This window comes from Neovison vison, chromosome 8, assembly GCF_020171115.1.
Source record: "Neovison vison isolate M4711 chromosome 8, ASM_NN_V1, whole genome shotgun sequence".
NCBI lineage: Eukaryota > Metazoa > Chordata > Mammalia > Carnivora > Mustelidae > Neogale > Neogale vison.
In genome coordinates this window covers 108,677,232-108,694,046 of record NC_058098.1, presented here as the reverse complement: position 1 = coordinate 108,694,046, position 16,815 = coordinate 108,677,232, and the positions used below count along the sequence as shown (strand labels likewise).

General features: G+C 38.9%; 1 protein-coding gene across 1 annotated transcript in view; it reads right to left on the bottom strand.

The window, feature by feature from the left end:
• Positions 1-16,815, bottom strand: part of BUB1 (BUB1 mitotic checkpoint serine/threonine kinase) — a 44,351-nt gene that overhangs the window by 20,266 nt on the left and 7,270 nt on the right. Inside the window, exons 6-15 of the mRNA XM_044261638.1 lie at positions 16,137-16,237; positions 13,950-14,002; positions 13,672-13,856; positions 11,916-12,067; positions 7,488-7,747; positions 5,649-5,707; positions 4,056-4,184; positions 3,848-3,958; positions 2,771-2,870; positions 1,675-1,756 (exon numbers count right to left, since the gene is read on the bottom strand). Of these exons, the coding sequence (XP_044117573.1) occupies positions 1,675-1,756; positions 2,771-2,870; positions 3,848-3,958; positions 4,056-4,184; positions 5,649-5,707; positions 7,488-7,747; positions 11,916-12,067; positions 13,672-13,856; positions 13,950-14,002; positions 16,137-16,237 (1,232 nt within the window). The remainder of the gene's footprint in view (positions 1-1,674; positions 1,757-2,770; positions 2,871-3,847; positions 3,959-4,055; positions 4,185-5,648; positions 5,708-7,487; positions 7,748-11,915; positions 12,068-13,671; positions 13,857-13,949; positions 14,003-16,136; positions 16,238-16,815) is intronic.

The following is a 16,815-nucleotide window of genomic DNA, read 5'->3' as shown; positions in this document are numbered from 1 at the left end:
TGAGGTTAACCAAGCACCTGGTGAAGGTGGTATCTGCCAGGTTTCTCCTCTGGAAGGACCTATTTTTCTCATTCCTGACCCTTATTTGTCAGAAGCAGGGGATAATATAGCCTATACTCGAAAGGAGGTAAACTGAGATCCATCTCCTGAGAGAGGGCTATCAAACAATTTGTGGACAGATGTTAAAACAACTACAGTAATAATTTGGGTGAGATACTACAAGGTCATACAAATATTCTCTTTCTTCCTAAAGTTTCACTTACTAATTTTGGTATTCCCTGTGGAGTTTGCCTAGAATAATGATTACTGTGGTGTTCTAATGGCAATTTTCTATTATCACTCATTCCTTCCACATTTATTATCTGCAAGGTAATAAATTACGTTCTTCTGTAAGGACGGTTTATTTTGTCCTCTCTCCCATTTGTTTATATCAATAAGGATATTTATTTTATTTCTTGGGTTATAATCCAATACTACCTTATTCTACTTATTTTCTTGTTGGAATTATATCAGGTTTGGCCAGGGGTTTATTCAGGGTTCCCTCCTGAATTTGTTATGCCATCTTTTTTTTTTTTTTTTTTTTAAAAACACTTCCTTACTTTCTGACACCACAGGATGCTCTAGGCTCATCTTGTATTTTCCTTTTTTAACTCCAGAATAAGCTATTTCTCCAGAAACTCAATGGTCAAGTTTTAGAGTCTATACACAAAGACAGAAACTGCTAAGTCAGAATTACACTTGGCAAAACTCTTCAGTTGCCAATAAAATGCCACCCAGGGTTTTTATATATAGTGCAAAGTTTTTACATAGACACCCTACCTCTTCCAACTCTGGAAGAAAAATTGGCTGTTTGTTTCTTCAGGTGGACGCAGGATAAAGCAATAGGCTTGTACATAGGGACAGGAGACAAAAAAATCACCATGGCTTTTTTGGTCAAAACATATCTGGTTGAATAGTTCAGTGAAATGCATCTACTAATTGATGCACTGTACCTGAAATCCAGTCCATTATTTGGAAGTTTTTGAGAAGGTCAAAAAGTTCATCTGAAGGATTAGTGAGCTGAGTGATAAATTATTCAGAAGAATCCACTGTGGAACTAAAATTATGAGCCAGGGTTTAGCACAGCTCTTCAGCACTAATCTCTGACCCATCCCCGTCAGAGGACCAAGCCGTGGTGAGTGGAGAGAAAGCACACCACACGGTAACACTCAGGGCTAGAGGGGAAGCTGCCCACGGGCTGGACACAATGGCTGCCATGACAGAAGAATGCTGTGGGCCGGCCAACTGCTGGCACTCGTCTGCTGAGTTATGCTGATGATAGACGAGTCCAGTGTAATTCAGACTTGGTGGGTTTTCTAATATTCCATTGTAGGCCTCACTTCTTGAGTTGAGGAAAATATATCCCCCAATCATTCCTCCTGCCACAAGGAAAGGTTCTTTGAAGACCAGGATCCTATCACTTTTCAGTTTCTACATCTATCACAGTGTATGATACATAAAAAAGATACTCGAATAATTACAGAATAATGTTTCCCCACACCCACTCTTCACATAGCATTGTATTTTTCAGCACAATTTTACATATACTATCTCATTTGATTGGCATAACACTTGGTTAAATGAAGGAGAGAGTTGTTAAGACCCATTTCATGGATGAAGCAGTGATTTACCTACATTGGGTTTTGAAGGAAATCTGCTTACAGAGCGTTCTCCAAACGTCCTGGCTCCTGCAGGTTTATTTTTAGGCTGTGGTAATCTAAGGGAAGATTTATAAAATTATAAATTATAAAATACGCTAAAGGAAATACTATCATATAAATGAGACTCTTAGAAACATTCTCCACTTATTTAATTAGTTAATATTTACATACACATTCCTTACGTTTATAGTAGTTGTAGGAAAACTGAGTGCAAACAGAATTAACTTGACTGTATATATAAAAACAGATCTACAGCAACTTAATGGAGGGTGGAAAAATACAAAATCTCTACTACACCGAGTTATAAATTTTAGGAATAAGAAAAGAGGTAGGGCCATGGCTGATAGCATATCATGGATACCATACATTTTATTTCTGATCTCTAGGCCTAGGGTTAGCTATGGAATTTCCCTCTGAGAGCTGGTCAGACTGTTTCCTTTCTGCTTCAGTATGAATCTCTTCTATGCCATGATACTCTTAATTCATACTGACTTCTTTTTTTCCATGGTTTAAACTGCAAGCTGAAAATTCCTGGGGCTACCTACACTACTCCCACATCTGGCTCCCTAAGGTAATGTCTTTCAGCTTAAAACATCTCTCTGCAGTATGACCCAATATAAGTCACTTCCTTTTTCTTTATCAGTCCCATAAATATAAACAGCAGGTATGGATACCTGTAGTGGTAAATTCATTCACACCTAATATGATTTCAAATCCATGGAATCCCTCAGTTCTTTCATCCTTTGTAACCACACTGTTTTCCTGGCAACACAGGCTTTTGCTGTGTGGGAGATCTGCTTTTCTGTAACTCCTGTGTGATAATGTAGATCTGGAGGAGGACTTGAGCAACAGCCTTCCCATCACACGGTTAAAAGGCTTGCCAACGGCAGAGCTGGCTCTGGGACCCAGACCATTTGGTCAGCAGGTCACATTTTCTCACTACCTTGAGTCCCAGAGGAAGCTCTGCAGCACTGCCTGCCAACCCACCATATCTTTTCTAACACCGGAGGAAACACTGGCTGGTCATTTCTTCAGGTAGACATGGGGGAAATAGCTCAATGATTCTTTACCCATAATTTTCTTTGTTTCCATCTTCGAACACAGGAAAAGCAGATGTCAAAGAAGAGATGATCTTATTGACTCCCCAAGCCCCAGAAGACCTTGCATTTTCTGCATTGGAGTGAAAAGTAGAATTTTACTGTTGTATTAGGAAAAAAACCAGTATACTTGATGCTAAACTTCCCCTACATATAAGAAAATGAAATAAGAGCTTTCAGAAAAGAACTGATACATTTTTCAAGTACTAGGTAATAAGTCCCTTTGTAGTGAGTTGAAGTGACCTAACCACGGTCACAGGGTTTAACTCTCAAGCCTCTAGGTCTTGAGTTCCTGCCACACATGAAGCCCAGTGTTCATCATTCTCCTAAAACACTGCTCTTGTCACCTGACTCACTGAAAAAAGCTCTCTTTTGGCCTTATTTCCCATTTCCTGTAAGAAAAAATTAACCTGTTAACTTTATATTACAAGGCCTCCCAAGTCTAATGATACTATTTATCTTTATCATGATCTCTCTGGCTTCCAGCATAAAACCAGAGACTCTAAACAAATGTGGGTTCCACCCATGCCATTCCTCTACTGGGCAAAGCACAAGTCATGCCTCAAGTGTTCAGGTTTTCCTGGCCATCCCTTATACACCAGGATTTTGTCCTTCTGTAGCACTTATTATTATTATTATTATTTTAAAGGTTTTATTTATTTGACAGAGAGAGAGAGACAACAAGAGAGGGAACACAAGTGGAGGGAGTGGGAGAGGGGGAGGCAGGCTTCCAGCGGAGCAGGGAGCCCGATGTAGGCATTGACCCCAGGACCCTGGAATTATGACCTGAGCCAAAGGGGGATGCTTAATGGCTGAGCCCACCCCTTAGCACTTATTTTTTAAGAAACAAATCTATGACATACTGAGTACCTTTTCAAACACGGTCATATTTTTTTATTTTACTACCCTTCTGTGACAAGCTAACCAAGGGGAGGACAACTTCTGTATAATCCTTGATATTTCCTGTGGCAACCACCCGCAATGCCTGCACTTAGTAGCGTTTAAATAAATTATTACTTTGAATGAATGAATAAATAAATAAATAAATACTTTGAAACTGCGCCTCAAAAGCATCTTCATTTTGGTCTAGAGATGGCCATTCATCTTTGTCATCAGAAATATCAGGAAGTGTAGGAGCCTGAAACATATTCATGATGAAACCTTAGAAGAATAAAAAGAGAGGCACTGTAAACATGATTGCAAAAGCGCTTTCATTAATTTGTTGCCAGATGCTACACATTCAAACCAAAGGCTTTACCTAATGCTTCCTTTGTGTGCACGGTGGGTGACGGCTGCACCCTGGATGGGGTCGCCTGAACCATTCCCAACGACGTGTTTGGAGTTGTGTGAAAAGAGCCTGTGTTAACAACCTTATGTGTTTCAGATCCTATGGGAAAAAAAAATTACTAGTAGAGGAATCAGAAATTTAAAAGGCACACAAATTAAGAGATTTAATTACAATGAAAATGTTTTATAATTACTGATAATAATAAGGACTTCTATTATTACTGCGGTTACATTGCTTTCATTTTTATTTTTATAACAACAGCCCCACGAGGTCAGTAAGGTAGAATCCTCTTACGGAAAAGGAAATCAAAGTTCAAAGAGATTAAGTGGCTTGGTCTAAGATCATTATCAAATTAGCGGATTGTCATAAATAGCACCCTTCACTCCACTATATCCCCAGAAATACATGTTAATAATAGTCACACCCTGAATCTTAAGACTGGCCTTCCATGGGGACGCCTGGGTGGCTCAGTTGGTTGGACGACTGCCTTCGGCTCAGGGCGTGATCCTGGAGTCCCGGGATCGAGTCCCACATCAGGCTCCCAGCTCCATGGGGAGTCTGCTTCTCTCTCTGACCTTCTCCTCGCTCATGCTCTCTCTCACTGTCTCTCTCTCAAATAAATAAATAAAATCTTTAAAAAAAAAAAAAAAAAAAAAAAAAGACTGGCCTTCCATGTTATTCAGCTGGAGTCCAGAAAAAGGCAAACAAGTCCCCACAAAACCCAGGCCCTGTCCACTCAGACCTCATCTTCCTCCTTCTTTGATTCACTCCAGCTGCCTGGGCCTCTTCGCTGTACTTAGACGCCTTACAGATGAGTCCCACCTTGGGGCTCTGCACTCGTTCTTCCCTTCTGCTGAAACAGGTGGGCCAAGCTAGCTGCATAGGCAGCTCCCACCTTCGAGACTTTATCCAAAATATCACTTTCCTTGGGAGCAGCTTTCCTGGTCACCTCTGAAACTTCAATCCCCTCCCCCATGACACTTTCCTTCCCCCCTCTGCTTGGATGGGGGTTTTGTGCTTTCTGCTCCTGACTGCATTCCTCACTGCCTAGAACGGTGCCTGGCATCCAGCAAGTGTGCGGGAAATGTTGGTCAAAGGCAGGGGCGGCCAGCAGTTCCAAGCAGCGTGGCTGACCACTGAATAGTCACTGAAGAAGAAGCCAAAGCCACATGGGGGGAGTGAGGGAACAATCCATGTATCTTATTTTGTTCATAGAACTTACCTTTCATGCAAATGCCTCTAACAAAGTAGTACCTAAGAGAAGCAAAAGACTCCTAATTAAACTTGTAACCTCTTTTCCTACTTACTTCACAATACATTAAAGATGACTCTTATTTTTGGTAAAGCTGCTGAGAAATTTAATAAAAAAGGTTCATAAGTCTAGTTTTCAAAGGATTCTAGAGACGGTCTGGGGCTTATCTAACCCCTAAATTCTAAGAATAGGAAAGCGAACACCCAAGTTCACCCAAGTCTTCATGAGCCACAGACGCCAAAGAGATCTCTCAGTGACCTGCAGGAGTCTGGGCAAACAGGTCAGAAACAAATTTATCTTCTTTACATTACCTTCTTTTATCTCGGCTTCAATCTGTGGCTTGAATTCATGAGTACTTTTAGTCACACATCTGAAAGACAAATCTCTTGAGACACACTGACTCTCCAAAAAAAAGAGTAAAACAATCAGCAATTATAAGCCTATTCTTAAAATACAGATGGAAGTGTTTAGGTCTATAGTGTAAGCAAATCAAATGTTTTATTATTTTCTTTCATTCATAGCCGTAAAGGCCAGGTACTACATGTTTGCTAGATGCAGCGAGCCTGTATTTTAACATCATGATGATCATTCCTTTATGCAGTAGGGCAGGATAATGGCCTCTGATTCAGATGATTCCCATTTATTACATAGGCTCAAGGACTCACACCCAAGTCCCGGCCTGGGTGCCCAAAGCAGCTAGCCAGAGTCATGTTATGGAAAGCACTGGGGTGTTTTAAATGCATGGGCTACCCTTCGTTTGACAAGCCAGGAGCCATAGAGCATGGTTCTTCAGATTTTAAGGGTTATCAAGAAACTTTAAAAATGGCTATAAGACACTTATATCAGTTTTTGTTGTTGTTGTTTTTAAGTCCAGGAATGATAGTGGACCTCATCTATCTGTTTAACATTGTTAGCATTCCCTCAGCAGGGACCATGTTAGGAGGTAAAGTAAAAAGTGCAACACACTTAATTTAACAAATCCCCACCCAACTGTCTTGAAAACAAGAGTTTTTCTTCGAGATTCCAGACAAAGTCACCTTTTCTCTGCCATGGTAAGCTAGTCAGAGTACCAACGGGGTCCATTTGGTCCCTTGACTGAGCTAGGGTCAAGGTCCATCCGAGATGCTTCGGACTGAGATCTGAACATTCATTAGGTTAAAGAGTTTCACAGTTTTATAGGGATATCTGTGTCTGGCTCCTCTACCCTCATGACTGCTATCTCTGGGGACAGTCGGACACTCAACATCTCTTTGGGCCTCTCACTGCTCTCTTGTTTGTATTATTTTATAATTGTATTAGCAATGAAGAACTAATGAAGTCATAGCCCCCAATGACACAAGAGTTCTTTTTTTACATACACACAGGATGACACAGGACATGGGTCTGAATTATTATCCTAATGTGAGTGAAAAAGCATTTTCAATCTTATTTCCAAGAGAAATCCTTGCTATAAGTTAATCTTGGGTACTGAGAAGAACAGTACTCACGAGTCATAATCTGCGCTAAGGAGTTTAGCCCAAGGGGAGGGTGCCAGGTACACCAGAGCTCTCATTTTTTCTAACGGAACAATAAAATTGCTCTATGTAAAGAGAGCGTGCCAAAGTCACTGAAGATAAAAATTTAAACAAAGCAAGTTATTGTGACATTAATTTGAATTTCTGAAATCTAGGAAAATCCCACAAACTTGGGGGAAAAAAACCTCCACAGTAGCGTACAGATATCACTTTGGCATATCGTGGAATGGATATTGATCCCAGATTGCTGCTGGTGAAGACAGGATTATGAGAACACCGTCAAGAAACTATCTGGATGGTAACCATCACTCCATATATTTAGTCAAAGCCTGCAAGAAAGGCTGAAATTTTGGTTCAACAGGTGTATATTTTCCAGTTATAAAAAAATTGTTGTTTCAATGTACTGAAAATTTTTAATTCTAGGGAGAGGTATAAAATGAAATGAATCCCCTAAAAGAAAAATAGAGTAATAAGTGAAAGATTTGGGGCTATTCTGGTAACTTGGTTTTTCAACAACATGCCCATCTAAAAATTAGGAGTCATTCATCTTTTACACACCGTTCTTGACACTGCAAAACCTGCAAAAAGCTGATGAGTGTCCTTCATGTCACTATCCTAATACTACCTATGCCTTACCTGTCATCTTTTCTGGTCACTGCAAACATGGAGTCTGTCCCTGGCTGGGCTGCCAAAGGACCAGGAGGAGATACACTCTGACTGATGGCTGGGGACACCAAAGTGGCAGTGACAACATTTGCCATAGGAGGAACAACAGGAGTTGTCTCTCTGGGTTTCTCTCCCATGTTCTTGGAGGTCTGATGATTGATGGCTGGAAGAGACGGGGCTCTCAGGTCCTGCTGGGAGTTTACACTTGGGCCCATACATGCTGGATTAACCTTTCAGGTTAAGCAAACAAACAAAAACACCACAAACAAACAACAAACAAAAAAACCCCAATTAAGTCCATAATATTACTAATTAGGCACCACAGCTTTTCAAAGAATGGCATCTGTCTTCTTTAGTAGCTTCCTTTCCCCCTGAGGCATCCCCATCCCCCATCTGGTATTGTGAAATAAACAACCAATAACAACAAAGACCACTTTCCGGATGGATGCTTTTGTAGCTTTTTAACCATAGAAAGAACTGGCAGCTCATACTTCTAACCACTGAAATAACCAACCCCTACAGTTTTATCAATATTTAAGAACTATCTTATTTCTCTTAATTTTGAGAGAGGACCGATAAATCAAGGTCATCAAATGCTCAAAATGGTATTCCTTCCATTAAAATACACCTGGTAGCCATTTTCTCGTGAATGAATAGGAAATATGAATATAAATTGCAATAAAAGCTCACAATGGGAAGGTTAACAAGCTCTTCTAAAACTTTTGTTCTTTTACTCACATGTACTCAGACTGTAACTATATACTCTTATGTTAAAAAGTTAAAGAATACAAGAGTTAATTCTTCAGCATAAAAAAGTATTCTCACAAATTGTTAAGAAGAACACCAAATATCTAGGGCTAGAATAATTCTTTCACAAACAAATGGACAAAATATAAAAAGTTCATCTGCACTAGTCATCAAAAAAAATAATTAGAAATGACCTATACCATTTTCTCTCTACCAAACTAAAAGATTAAGAAGAATCATAATTCTGAAGAAATATTTTGAAAAAGAACAATCAGACTTCCTATACCAGATATCAAAACTTACGACAAAGGTATGGCATTTGTACAATATGGAATGATCAAGAAGAAACTGATCTTGTATATTAGGATGCAATAAAAGAAGTTTTTCGTCAATGGTGAAAGGCTGAGTTGCTCAATAAATTATTTAGGGGCAACTGGAAGCACATTTGGGAAATACATCCTTGTGCTATCACAACGCAAAAATAAGTCCCCTACAGGGACGCTTTTGGTTACAGACAATGGCTTGAACATGTGTTTTATCATTTACTCCCTCCAAAACCTCGCCAGAAGGACAGGAAAGAAATTATGACACCTGAAACAGTAGTGGAGAAAGCTAATCTGAGGAAAAGTTCAGACATTTAGATACAACTCAGAATGAAAGTGAAAGTGGAGCCACAAGCAGGAACACCAAAAAAATTCTGGGGGAACAGGATTTCCCTCTAGAACATTGTGCCCAGCCAATTTATCACCCATGTGTGAGGGTAGAAGAAAGATGCTTTTAGACGTGCAAGAGATCTCAAAGAATTAATCTTTCATACGTGGCTTAAAAAAAAAAAAGCTCTTTGGGGGTTACTTGGGTCATTCAGTTGGTGAAGCATCTGCCTTTGGCTCGGGTCATGATCTCAGAGTCCTGGGACTGAGTCCCACATCAGGCTCCTTGCTCAGCAGGGAGCCTGCTTCTCCGTCCCCTCTGTCCTCCTCCCTGCTTGTGCTCTCTCTCTGTCTCAAATAAATAAATAAATAAATAAATAAATAAAATCTTAAAAAAAGAATAAAAATATGTAACAATCCAGTAGAAAAATGAACAAAGACAATCAAAGTCAATTAAAAAAAAAAAAAGACAAATAGCCACTAAATGTATTGTTAAAAATCCACATTCACCTGTGATTAGAAAAAACCCACCAGATGGTTGAAAATATTTAGGATAGCTAATGTTAGCCAAGTGTATACAAGAAACACATACTTTTATTCATTACTATGAGTATAAAATGGTAAATATTTGGAGGGCAGATGGGCAGTATTTTAAGTGCACAAACTTCAGCAGTAATTCTACTTTTCTGTATCTTTCCTAGAGAAATAATGTCATATGTATGAGACTGCTGACTGTAGCATGGTTTGTAACAGTTTCCAAATGATACAGGTCCTTCCTAAAAGGTATAACAGAAGACTGTGTTGTTATTAAAGTAAGTTAGACCTCTATGTAATAACTAGGAGAAATCTGCAAGATGGGTTAGGCAGCAAAAGCAGAAAGTAAGTCTTATTTATACAGACACTTCAATTGTATACATATTTATGTGTTCATGCACAGTAAATTCTGGAAAAACACAAAATACAACAGTTAGCAGCAAAAGAGGGCATTCATTTATATACATACTATATATATATACACATATAACTATATACACACATGCATATATACAAACATCTTTCCATTGCCTTTATAAAATCAAATGTTCATGAATTTTTATGATTTTCAAAACATTTAAGAAATTAAGGTATTACTAGATAGTTACAGGTACAAGAATGAAACTGGCCCACTTTCTAACACCATACACAAAAACAGACTCAAAATGGATTAAAGACCTAAATGTGGACTAAAAACCATAAAAGTCCTAGAATGGAACATAGACAGTAATTTCTCTGACATTGATCTTGGGAACATTTTTCTAGATATGTCTCCTGAGACAAGGGAAACAAAAGCAAAAATAAACTGTTGGGACTATAGCATAATAAAAAGTGTTGCATAGCAAAGGAAACCATTACAAAATAAAACAAAAAGGCAACCTACTGGGAGAAGGTATTTGCAAATAATGCATCCAATAAGGGGTTAATATTCAAAATAAATAAAGAATTTGTATAGCTCAACACCAGAAAAACCAAACAATTGGATTAAAAAATGGATAAAAGATCAGCATAGTCATTTTTCAGAGAAAACATACAGATGGCCAGCAGACACATGAGAAGATGCTCAACATCACTCATCATCAGGGACATGCAAATCAAAACTACAATCAAATATCACTTCATACCTGTCAGAATGGCTAGTATCAAAAAGAGAGATGGCAAGTATCAGCAAGGATGTGGAGAAAAGGAAACCCTCGTGCACTATTGGTGGGAATGCAAATTGGTGCAGCCACCAGGGAAAACAGTATGGAGGTTCCTCAAAAAATTAAAAATAGAAATACTGCATGGTCCAATAATCCCCACTATGGAGTATTTATCTAAAGAAAACAAAAACACTAATTTGATACACACATGCAGACTGGAATGTTATGCAGGCATAAAAAAGGATCAGATCATGTCATTTGCAACAACATAGATGGACAAAGAGGGTACTGTGCTAAGTAAAATAAGTCAGATTGAGAAAGACAAATACCATATAATTTCACTCATACGTGGAGTTTAAAAACCAAAACGAATGGATAAACAAAGCAGACTCAGACCTATAAATACAGAGAACAAACTTATGGTTGCTATGGTGACAGACGGTAGCTATGCTTGTGGTGAACACAGCGTAACATGCAGAGAAACTGAATCATTATGTTGCACACCTGAAACTAATGTAATGTGGATCAACTATATTCAAATTTAAAAAAAAATGAAAGAGAAAGAAAAAGGATATATGTCTGGCATATATCAGGAAGTGAAACAAATGCAGCATGTCATTCTAAGAACAAAGGAGCAAGAAAACTTTTGGGATGATGTGTATGTTGACTATCTTGATTGTGAAGATAGTCTTATGAGTGTATGTGCATGTCAGACCTTAGCAAATTTTATACTTTAGATATGTGTAATTTACTGTATTTCACTTATACTTCTATAAAGCTCCTAAATAAAAAGAAAAAATCTAAAAAAAGAAGAAATTGAGGTGCTTATATCTTCACTGTATCCTATATCACAGTTAGACATATACTATGTGAAAATTTAAGCACCATTATGTAGCTTAAATTTATTCTCAATCTACCTCATTCATTAAGTAATTTTAATACATGAGTCTAACAATTTCATCACCTCTCCCCCTCTTCCAACATGAAACAATGGCAAACAAAATATATCTAGATGATGAATGAATAATTATATTCAAATTCTCATTATATAATAGTTACTGTGCAAAAAATTTTTGAAAGACCACATATATGAATACATAAAAAATAAGGACATACACACACATAAAAACATACACAATCTGTAATTCCTTTTTCTCATTTTACATTTTGAATACCTTTCTGTGTCCAATATAAAAATTTGGAATGCTAGTAGCTACATTAACATCTGAATTAAGTATAAAAACATGGTCCAGAAAAGAGCAAGTTATCAACCGAAATCAGTGTCACTAGGCATGGGAAGCACTCAGAGAAAAGCACACACATACCTCAGACCTTTCCTGGAAAACAGGCAAGTTCTCCTGGGACGTCTCCACCACCTGATGCAACTTCTTATGGAGTTCATCCATCTTCTGTTTTAATAGTTGTTCTTCAAAAGCATTTGCTTCTTTTCTTTTCATATAATGTCTATCTTCATTCACTTTAGGAAAGAGAACATGGTTTCCATGCAAAGTTTAAATTCAGGTCATCAGAGGAATACACAAAAAACAAGTGAAAGTTTATTTTTCAGATGGCAATTTTTTTGCTAGTCTTTTCCATGCGTTTTAGCTTATTAGAACTGAAAAATGTATCACCTCTTAATTGTAATTTTTACCTGCCTTCAATATGATTACTTATAGGTTGAGGGCAGGTAGGTTATAAAAATCTACATATTGACCAATAAAAATACTTGGCAATCACACAGTATGATATTAATCGCTTCTAAAACAGCCGTGATCCTGCAAATCGTTTGGAAATAGAACACTTTTTAAGAGATCTAAATCTGTAGGTGCTTTCTAAGAAGAAACGAGTCGAATGCCTCACGTGGCAGTTAGTCGCACCTGCAGTGACTGCTTAACATGACCACGTCACACGCAGATCAAATCCTCTGGCTTAGATCTTAGGTCACAGTGTAGGAAAGAAAAACGTGTCTGTGCGTGACACACACCGGCCCTTCTTGAGTGTTAACTGCCTATTCTCTCAGTTGTTGAACAAATGAGAAATGTTAAACCAAAAAAGGCCAGCAGAGCAGCTACTGTTCACATGAGTTAGATGGTATAAATGTTCCAATCGATCAAAAGTTCACTTCCCTCATGGGGCACCTGGGTGGCTCAGTGGGTTAAGCCTCTGCCTTCGGCTCGGGTCATGATCTCAGGGTCCTGGGATCGAGCCCCGCATCGGGCTCTCTGCTTGGTGGGGAGCCTGCTTCCTCCTCTCTCTCTGCCTGCCTCTCTGGTTACTTGTGATCTCTCTCTCTGTGTCAAATAAATAAATAAAATCTTTAAAAAAAAAAAATAGTTCACTTCCCTCTCTCACGTCCACATTGTTACCTCGGAGACACGCAGAGATGTCAGTGATAACATTCATGGTTTTCCCATGAGGAGTAAAACGTGACCTGCTAGATAGCTGTAAATGACAGGGCACTCTAATCAGAGGATCCCATCTCGATCGCTCCTTTCTCAACTCCAGTTCCTGACTTAACCCTTTTACAACACAAATGACTGACCTACAGATTTAAAAGCACTAGGTACAGAAGTTCAAACCCATACGGGTAATATTTACAAGCTTAAACTATCACTAAAAGCGAAGGCAACACTGGTCTATCTACTTGATCTATGTCAATGCTGTTTCAACTCTGAGCCTCACTGTCAAGACATCAGTTGAGTTCCTGGACACGTGTGGCTGCCACACTTGTATTTAACAAAGATTTCTAGAGATGTTTTTACAGATTTTTTCAGCTTAGTCAATCACCTGTTTAAAAAGGTAGTTTACTCAAAGGTTATTATTTTCAGTAACATAAGAGTATCTCGGGGCACCTGGGTGGCTCAGTGGGTTAGGCCGCTGCCTTTGGCTCAGGTCATGATCTCAGGGTCCTGGGATCGAGTCCCGCATCGGGCTCTCTGCTCAGTAGGGAGCCTGCTTCTCTCTCTCTCTCTCTCTCTGCCTACCTCTCCGTCTACTTGTGATTTCTCTCTGTCAAATAAATAAATAAAATCTTTAAAAAAAAAAAAAAAAGAGTATCTCAAATCGTAAGAGTGCAAGTACCCCACTGTTCATGTTTTCTCCGTTGATTGTATTTCTGGGCTCTCAGCTCTTCAAAGGAAAATTCTGATTCTCCGCGAATAAGCTTCTCCTTGCAATACATGACAACCTGCTGAACCTCTGCTCTGGCTGCTGAAGATGCTTGTGCAGAATATTCTGATTTAGAAATCACGATCACCCTTTGTTCCCTATAATGGGGGAAAATGTATTATTTACTGCAGTGTACAAAAACAGCTCTTGAAGGAAACTGAGTAAAAGATTACTGAACAGGTTATACTTGCTTTTTTGACTCTTTATCACAAGCTGAAGATACCACCCCAGAAACTTCTGAACCCTAAAAAGACAGAAAAGGAATGTAAGTATTCACTTAACTTAAAAAAAACTGTCACCCAAAGTATTCCACAAAACAATATGAAAGCACTGGAGCGGCTCCTTCATCAACCAGATTTCTTTATTTTTTATTTTTAAAATATTTTATTTATCTATTCATTTGAGGGAGAGAAAGAGCACGAGCAAGGAAGCACAGCGGGAGGGGCAAAGGGAGAGGATCCCAAGTAGATTCTTTTTTTTTTTTTAAAGATTTTAATTTATTTGACAGAGAGAGATCACAAGTAGGCAGAGAGGCAGGCAGAGAGAGAGGAGGAAGCAGGCTCCCCGCTGAGCAGAGAGCCCGATGCGGGACTCGATCCCAGGACCCCGAGATCATGACCTGAGCCGAAGGCAGCGGCTTAACCCACTGAGCCACCCAGGCGCCCTCCCAAGTAGATTCTGTTGAGTCTGGAGCCTGACATCTCAGGACCCTGAGATCAAGACTTGAACTAGAACCAGGAGTCAGTCACTCAACTGACTGAGCCACTCAGGCGCCCAATCATCAACTAGATTCATATATGTTCTTTAAAATTACGATTAATTTAATTATAATCAATTAACTATATCATTAACTATTAATTATTAATCTTATGACTTTTGTAACTAAAAGTCCATTAGGAGTGATTTAAGAAAATTTCTCCTTGGGGGCTGGGGATACAGGGGTGGCTCAGTCACTTAAGCATCTGACTCTTGATTTTGGCTCAGGTCATGATCTCAAGGTTGTGAGATAGAGCCCTTATTCAGACTCCACAATGGGCGTGGAGCCTCCTTAAGATTCTTTCTCCCTCTCTCTCTGCCCCTGGCCACCAACACCTATGGAAAAATTTCCACTTGGTAGTAGAGAAGGGCACTATTTCCCTCTAACTGATAGACTAGGAGCTGGGCCAGAGTACCTATGTTATGGGATTAATGTTCTAAAATTCTACATTAATAAAAGAAACATAAATATTTCCTTTTGGTCCTATTGTATCCTCAGGAGTTCCCAATGCTGGTACTCACTCACTAAACAAACATTTATTAAATATCTCATAGATGTCATATCCTGAGCTAGGTCCTGGAAATGTGACCATAAATAAGACCATTTTTGCTGTCTAAAAGTTTACATAGTTGGGGCAATAGAATGCAATGAGACTGGCAAACGTGTAGAATGTAAAATAAGATAGTCTGAGTATCTATCAGAGTGAGAAATGCATATTCCACGTCTAGGAATATGTGACATTAATGAAACTTGCACATGTGCACTAAGAAATGAAGCACTCCCATTGGATTTAGCTGGAAGGAGGTCCTAAGCAAAGTGAAAGAGCAATTGTACCCGGAAGAGGACAGATGCTGGAAAACAAGGCCAAGGGAAACAAAGACTTGAGCAGCAGAGGTCTCAACAGGGCAAAGTCTCAAAGAGGATGAAGGACAAGTACAAGTGGAAGACCATTTTTCCCAACTGTGATGGCAGGGAGGGTGCAACTATATTTATTGGTTAGCGGCAGAAAATTGACAGATATCATCTAATGGCTTTTGTTGTCTCATGAAAATACTATTTTTGCCAGCTCCTGAAGGAGAGGTTAAAGACTACCGGGTCCCAAGTTTGAGGGAAGTGAAGAGGAGTTTAAAATCACTTTCATGTGGCAGTAGAGAGTGAAAGAGGATACAGAGGAAATACGTACAACATAAAGAGTGAACCAGGAAACTGAGAACATAAGTTCTGGGGAGGAAGAAAGCCCTGGTTGAGGTGAATAGGTCCCATCATTCCAACCTCCTGAGTGTTTAAGCAGGGCTCGGGAACCTCCAGGTGGGTATTACCCAATGTAGGAGGGATGCCTGGCCTGTGTGACAGAGGCTGGTGGAAAAAGGAGGAGAGCAGTTGCTGGGGAGGAAGTGAAGACAGGTCATATAGGGGGGCCCCTAAGTCAGATAAACACGGGAAGTGAAGGCCAGACAGTAAGTTATTTAAATTTAATATCAGAAGTGAGCAGTGGTAGATGACGACAGGGAGGTGACAGAGAGGTTAGTCGTCAGACAAGGTCAAACAAATGAGAAAGGCAGCTGGATGGCCGTTCAAAGCCAATACCAGTTCCCACACAACCCACGAGTAATATTATTACCTGATTCTTAGACATGCAAGCTGAGTTATTTCCTGGATTTGATTTTGAAGTCATCATTTGGTTTAAAATCTGAGCATTATGGAGAGGTTCTGAAGTCCTAGCTATGAGAAGAAAAAAAGATGAAATAAAGAGGAAAAAAGGGTAAAGCCATATTAAGTAAAATTATTACAAATACATTCCTCTGGTCTTTCAATAAGTAGTATAAGAAATAAATCAACTCATTGACCACTGTCTGAGAAAATTTAACTAAAACTCTTTTTAGATAAAAGGAATATTATAGAGATAATTTAAACAAAAGGATGGGATAGTTGATGCTTATTGCTGAAATGTAATTTTTATCTCTAAAGAATGATGACAACATTTCTTCAGAAATTGCATTAAACACATTTGACTCAATTCAGAATAGATGGACTCTAGAATAAGTCTTGTCCTTTATTTTGGGTAATTTTAATTTTTTTAAGTCCTAAAAATATAATGAATCAAGTTTTCTTGGGGTTTGCTCTTTTAATTTGCTTTAACATAGCTCTGCTCTACAGGGATTTTTGCTAGGCATTATTACCAGGCTGCCTTCCCCATTACCTAAGACAATACAATTAATAAATACTGGACGAAATTTTTTTTTAGGTAGGGAAAAAAGGCAGTGCAAATCAGAGATTACATTATTAATAACTCAGACATT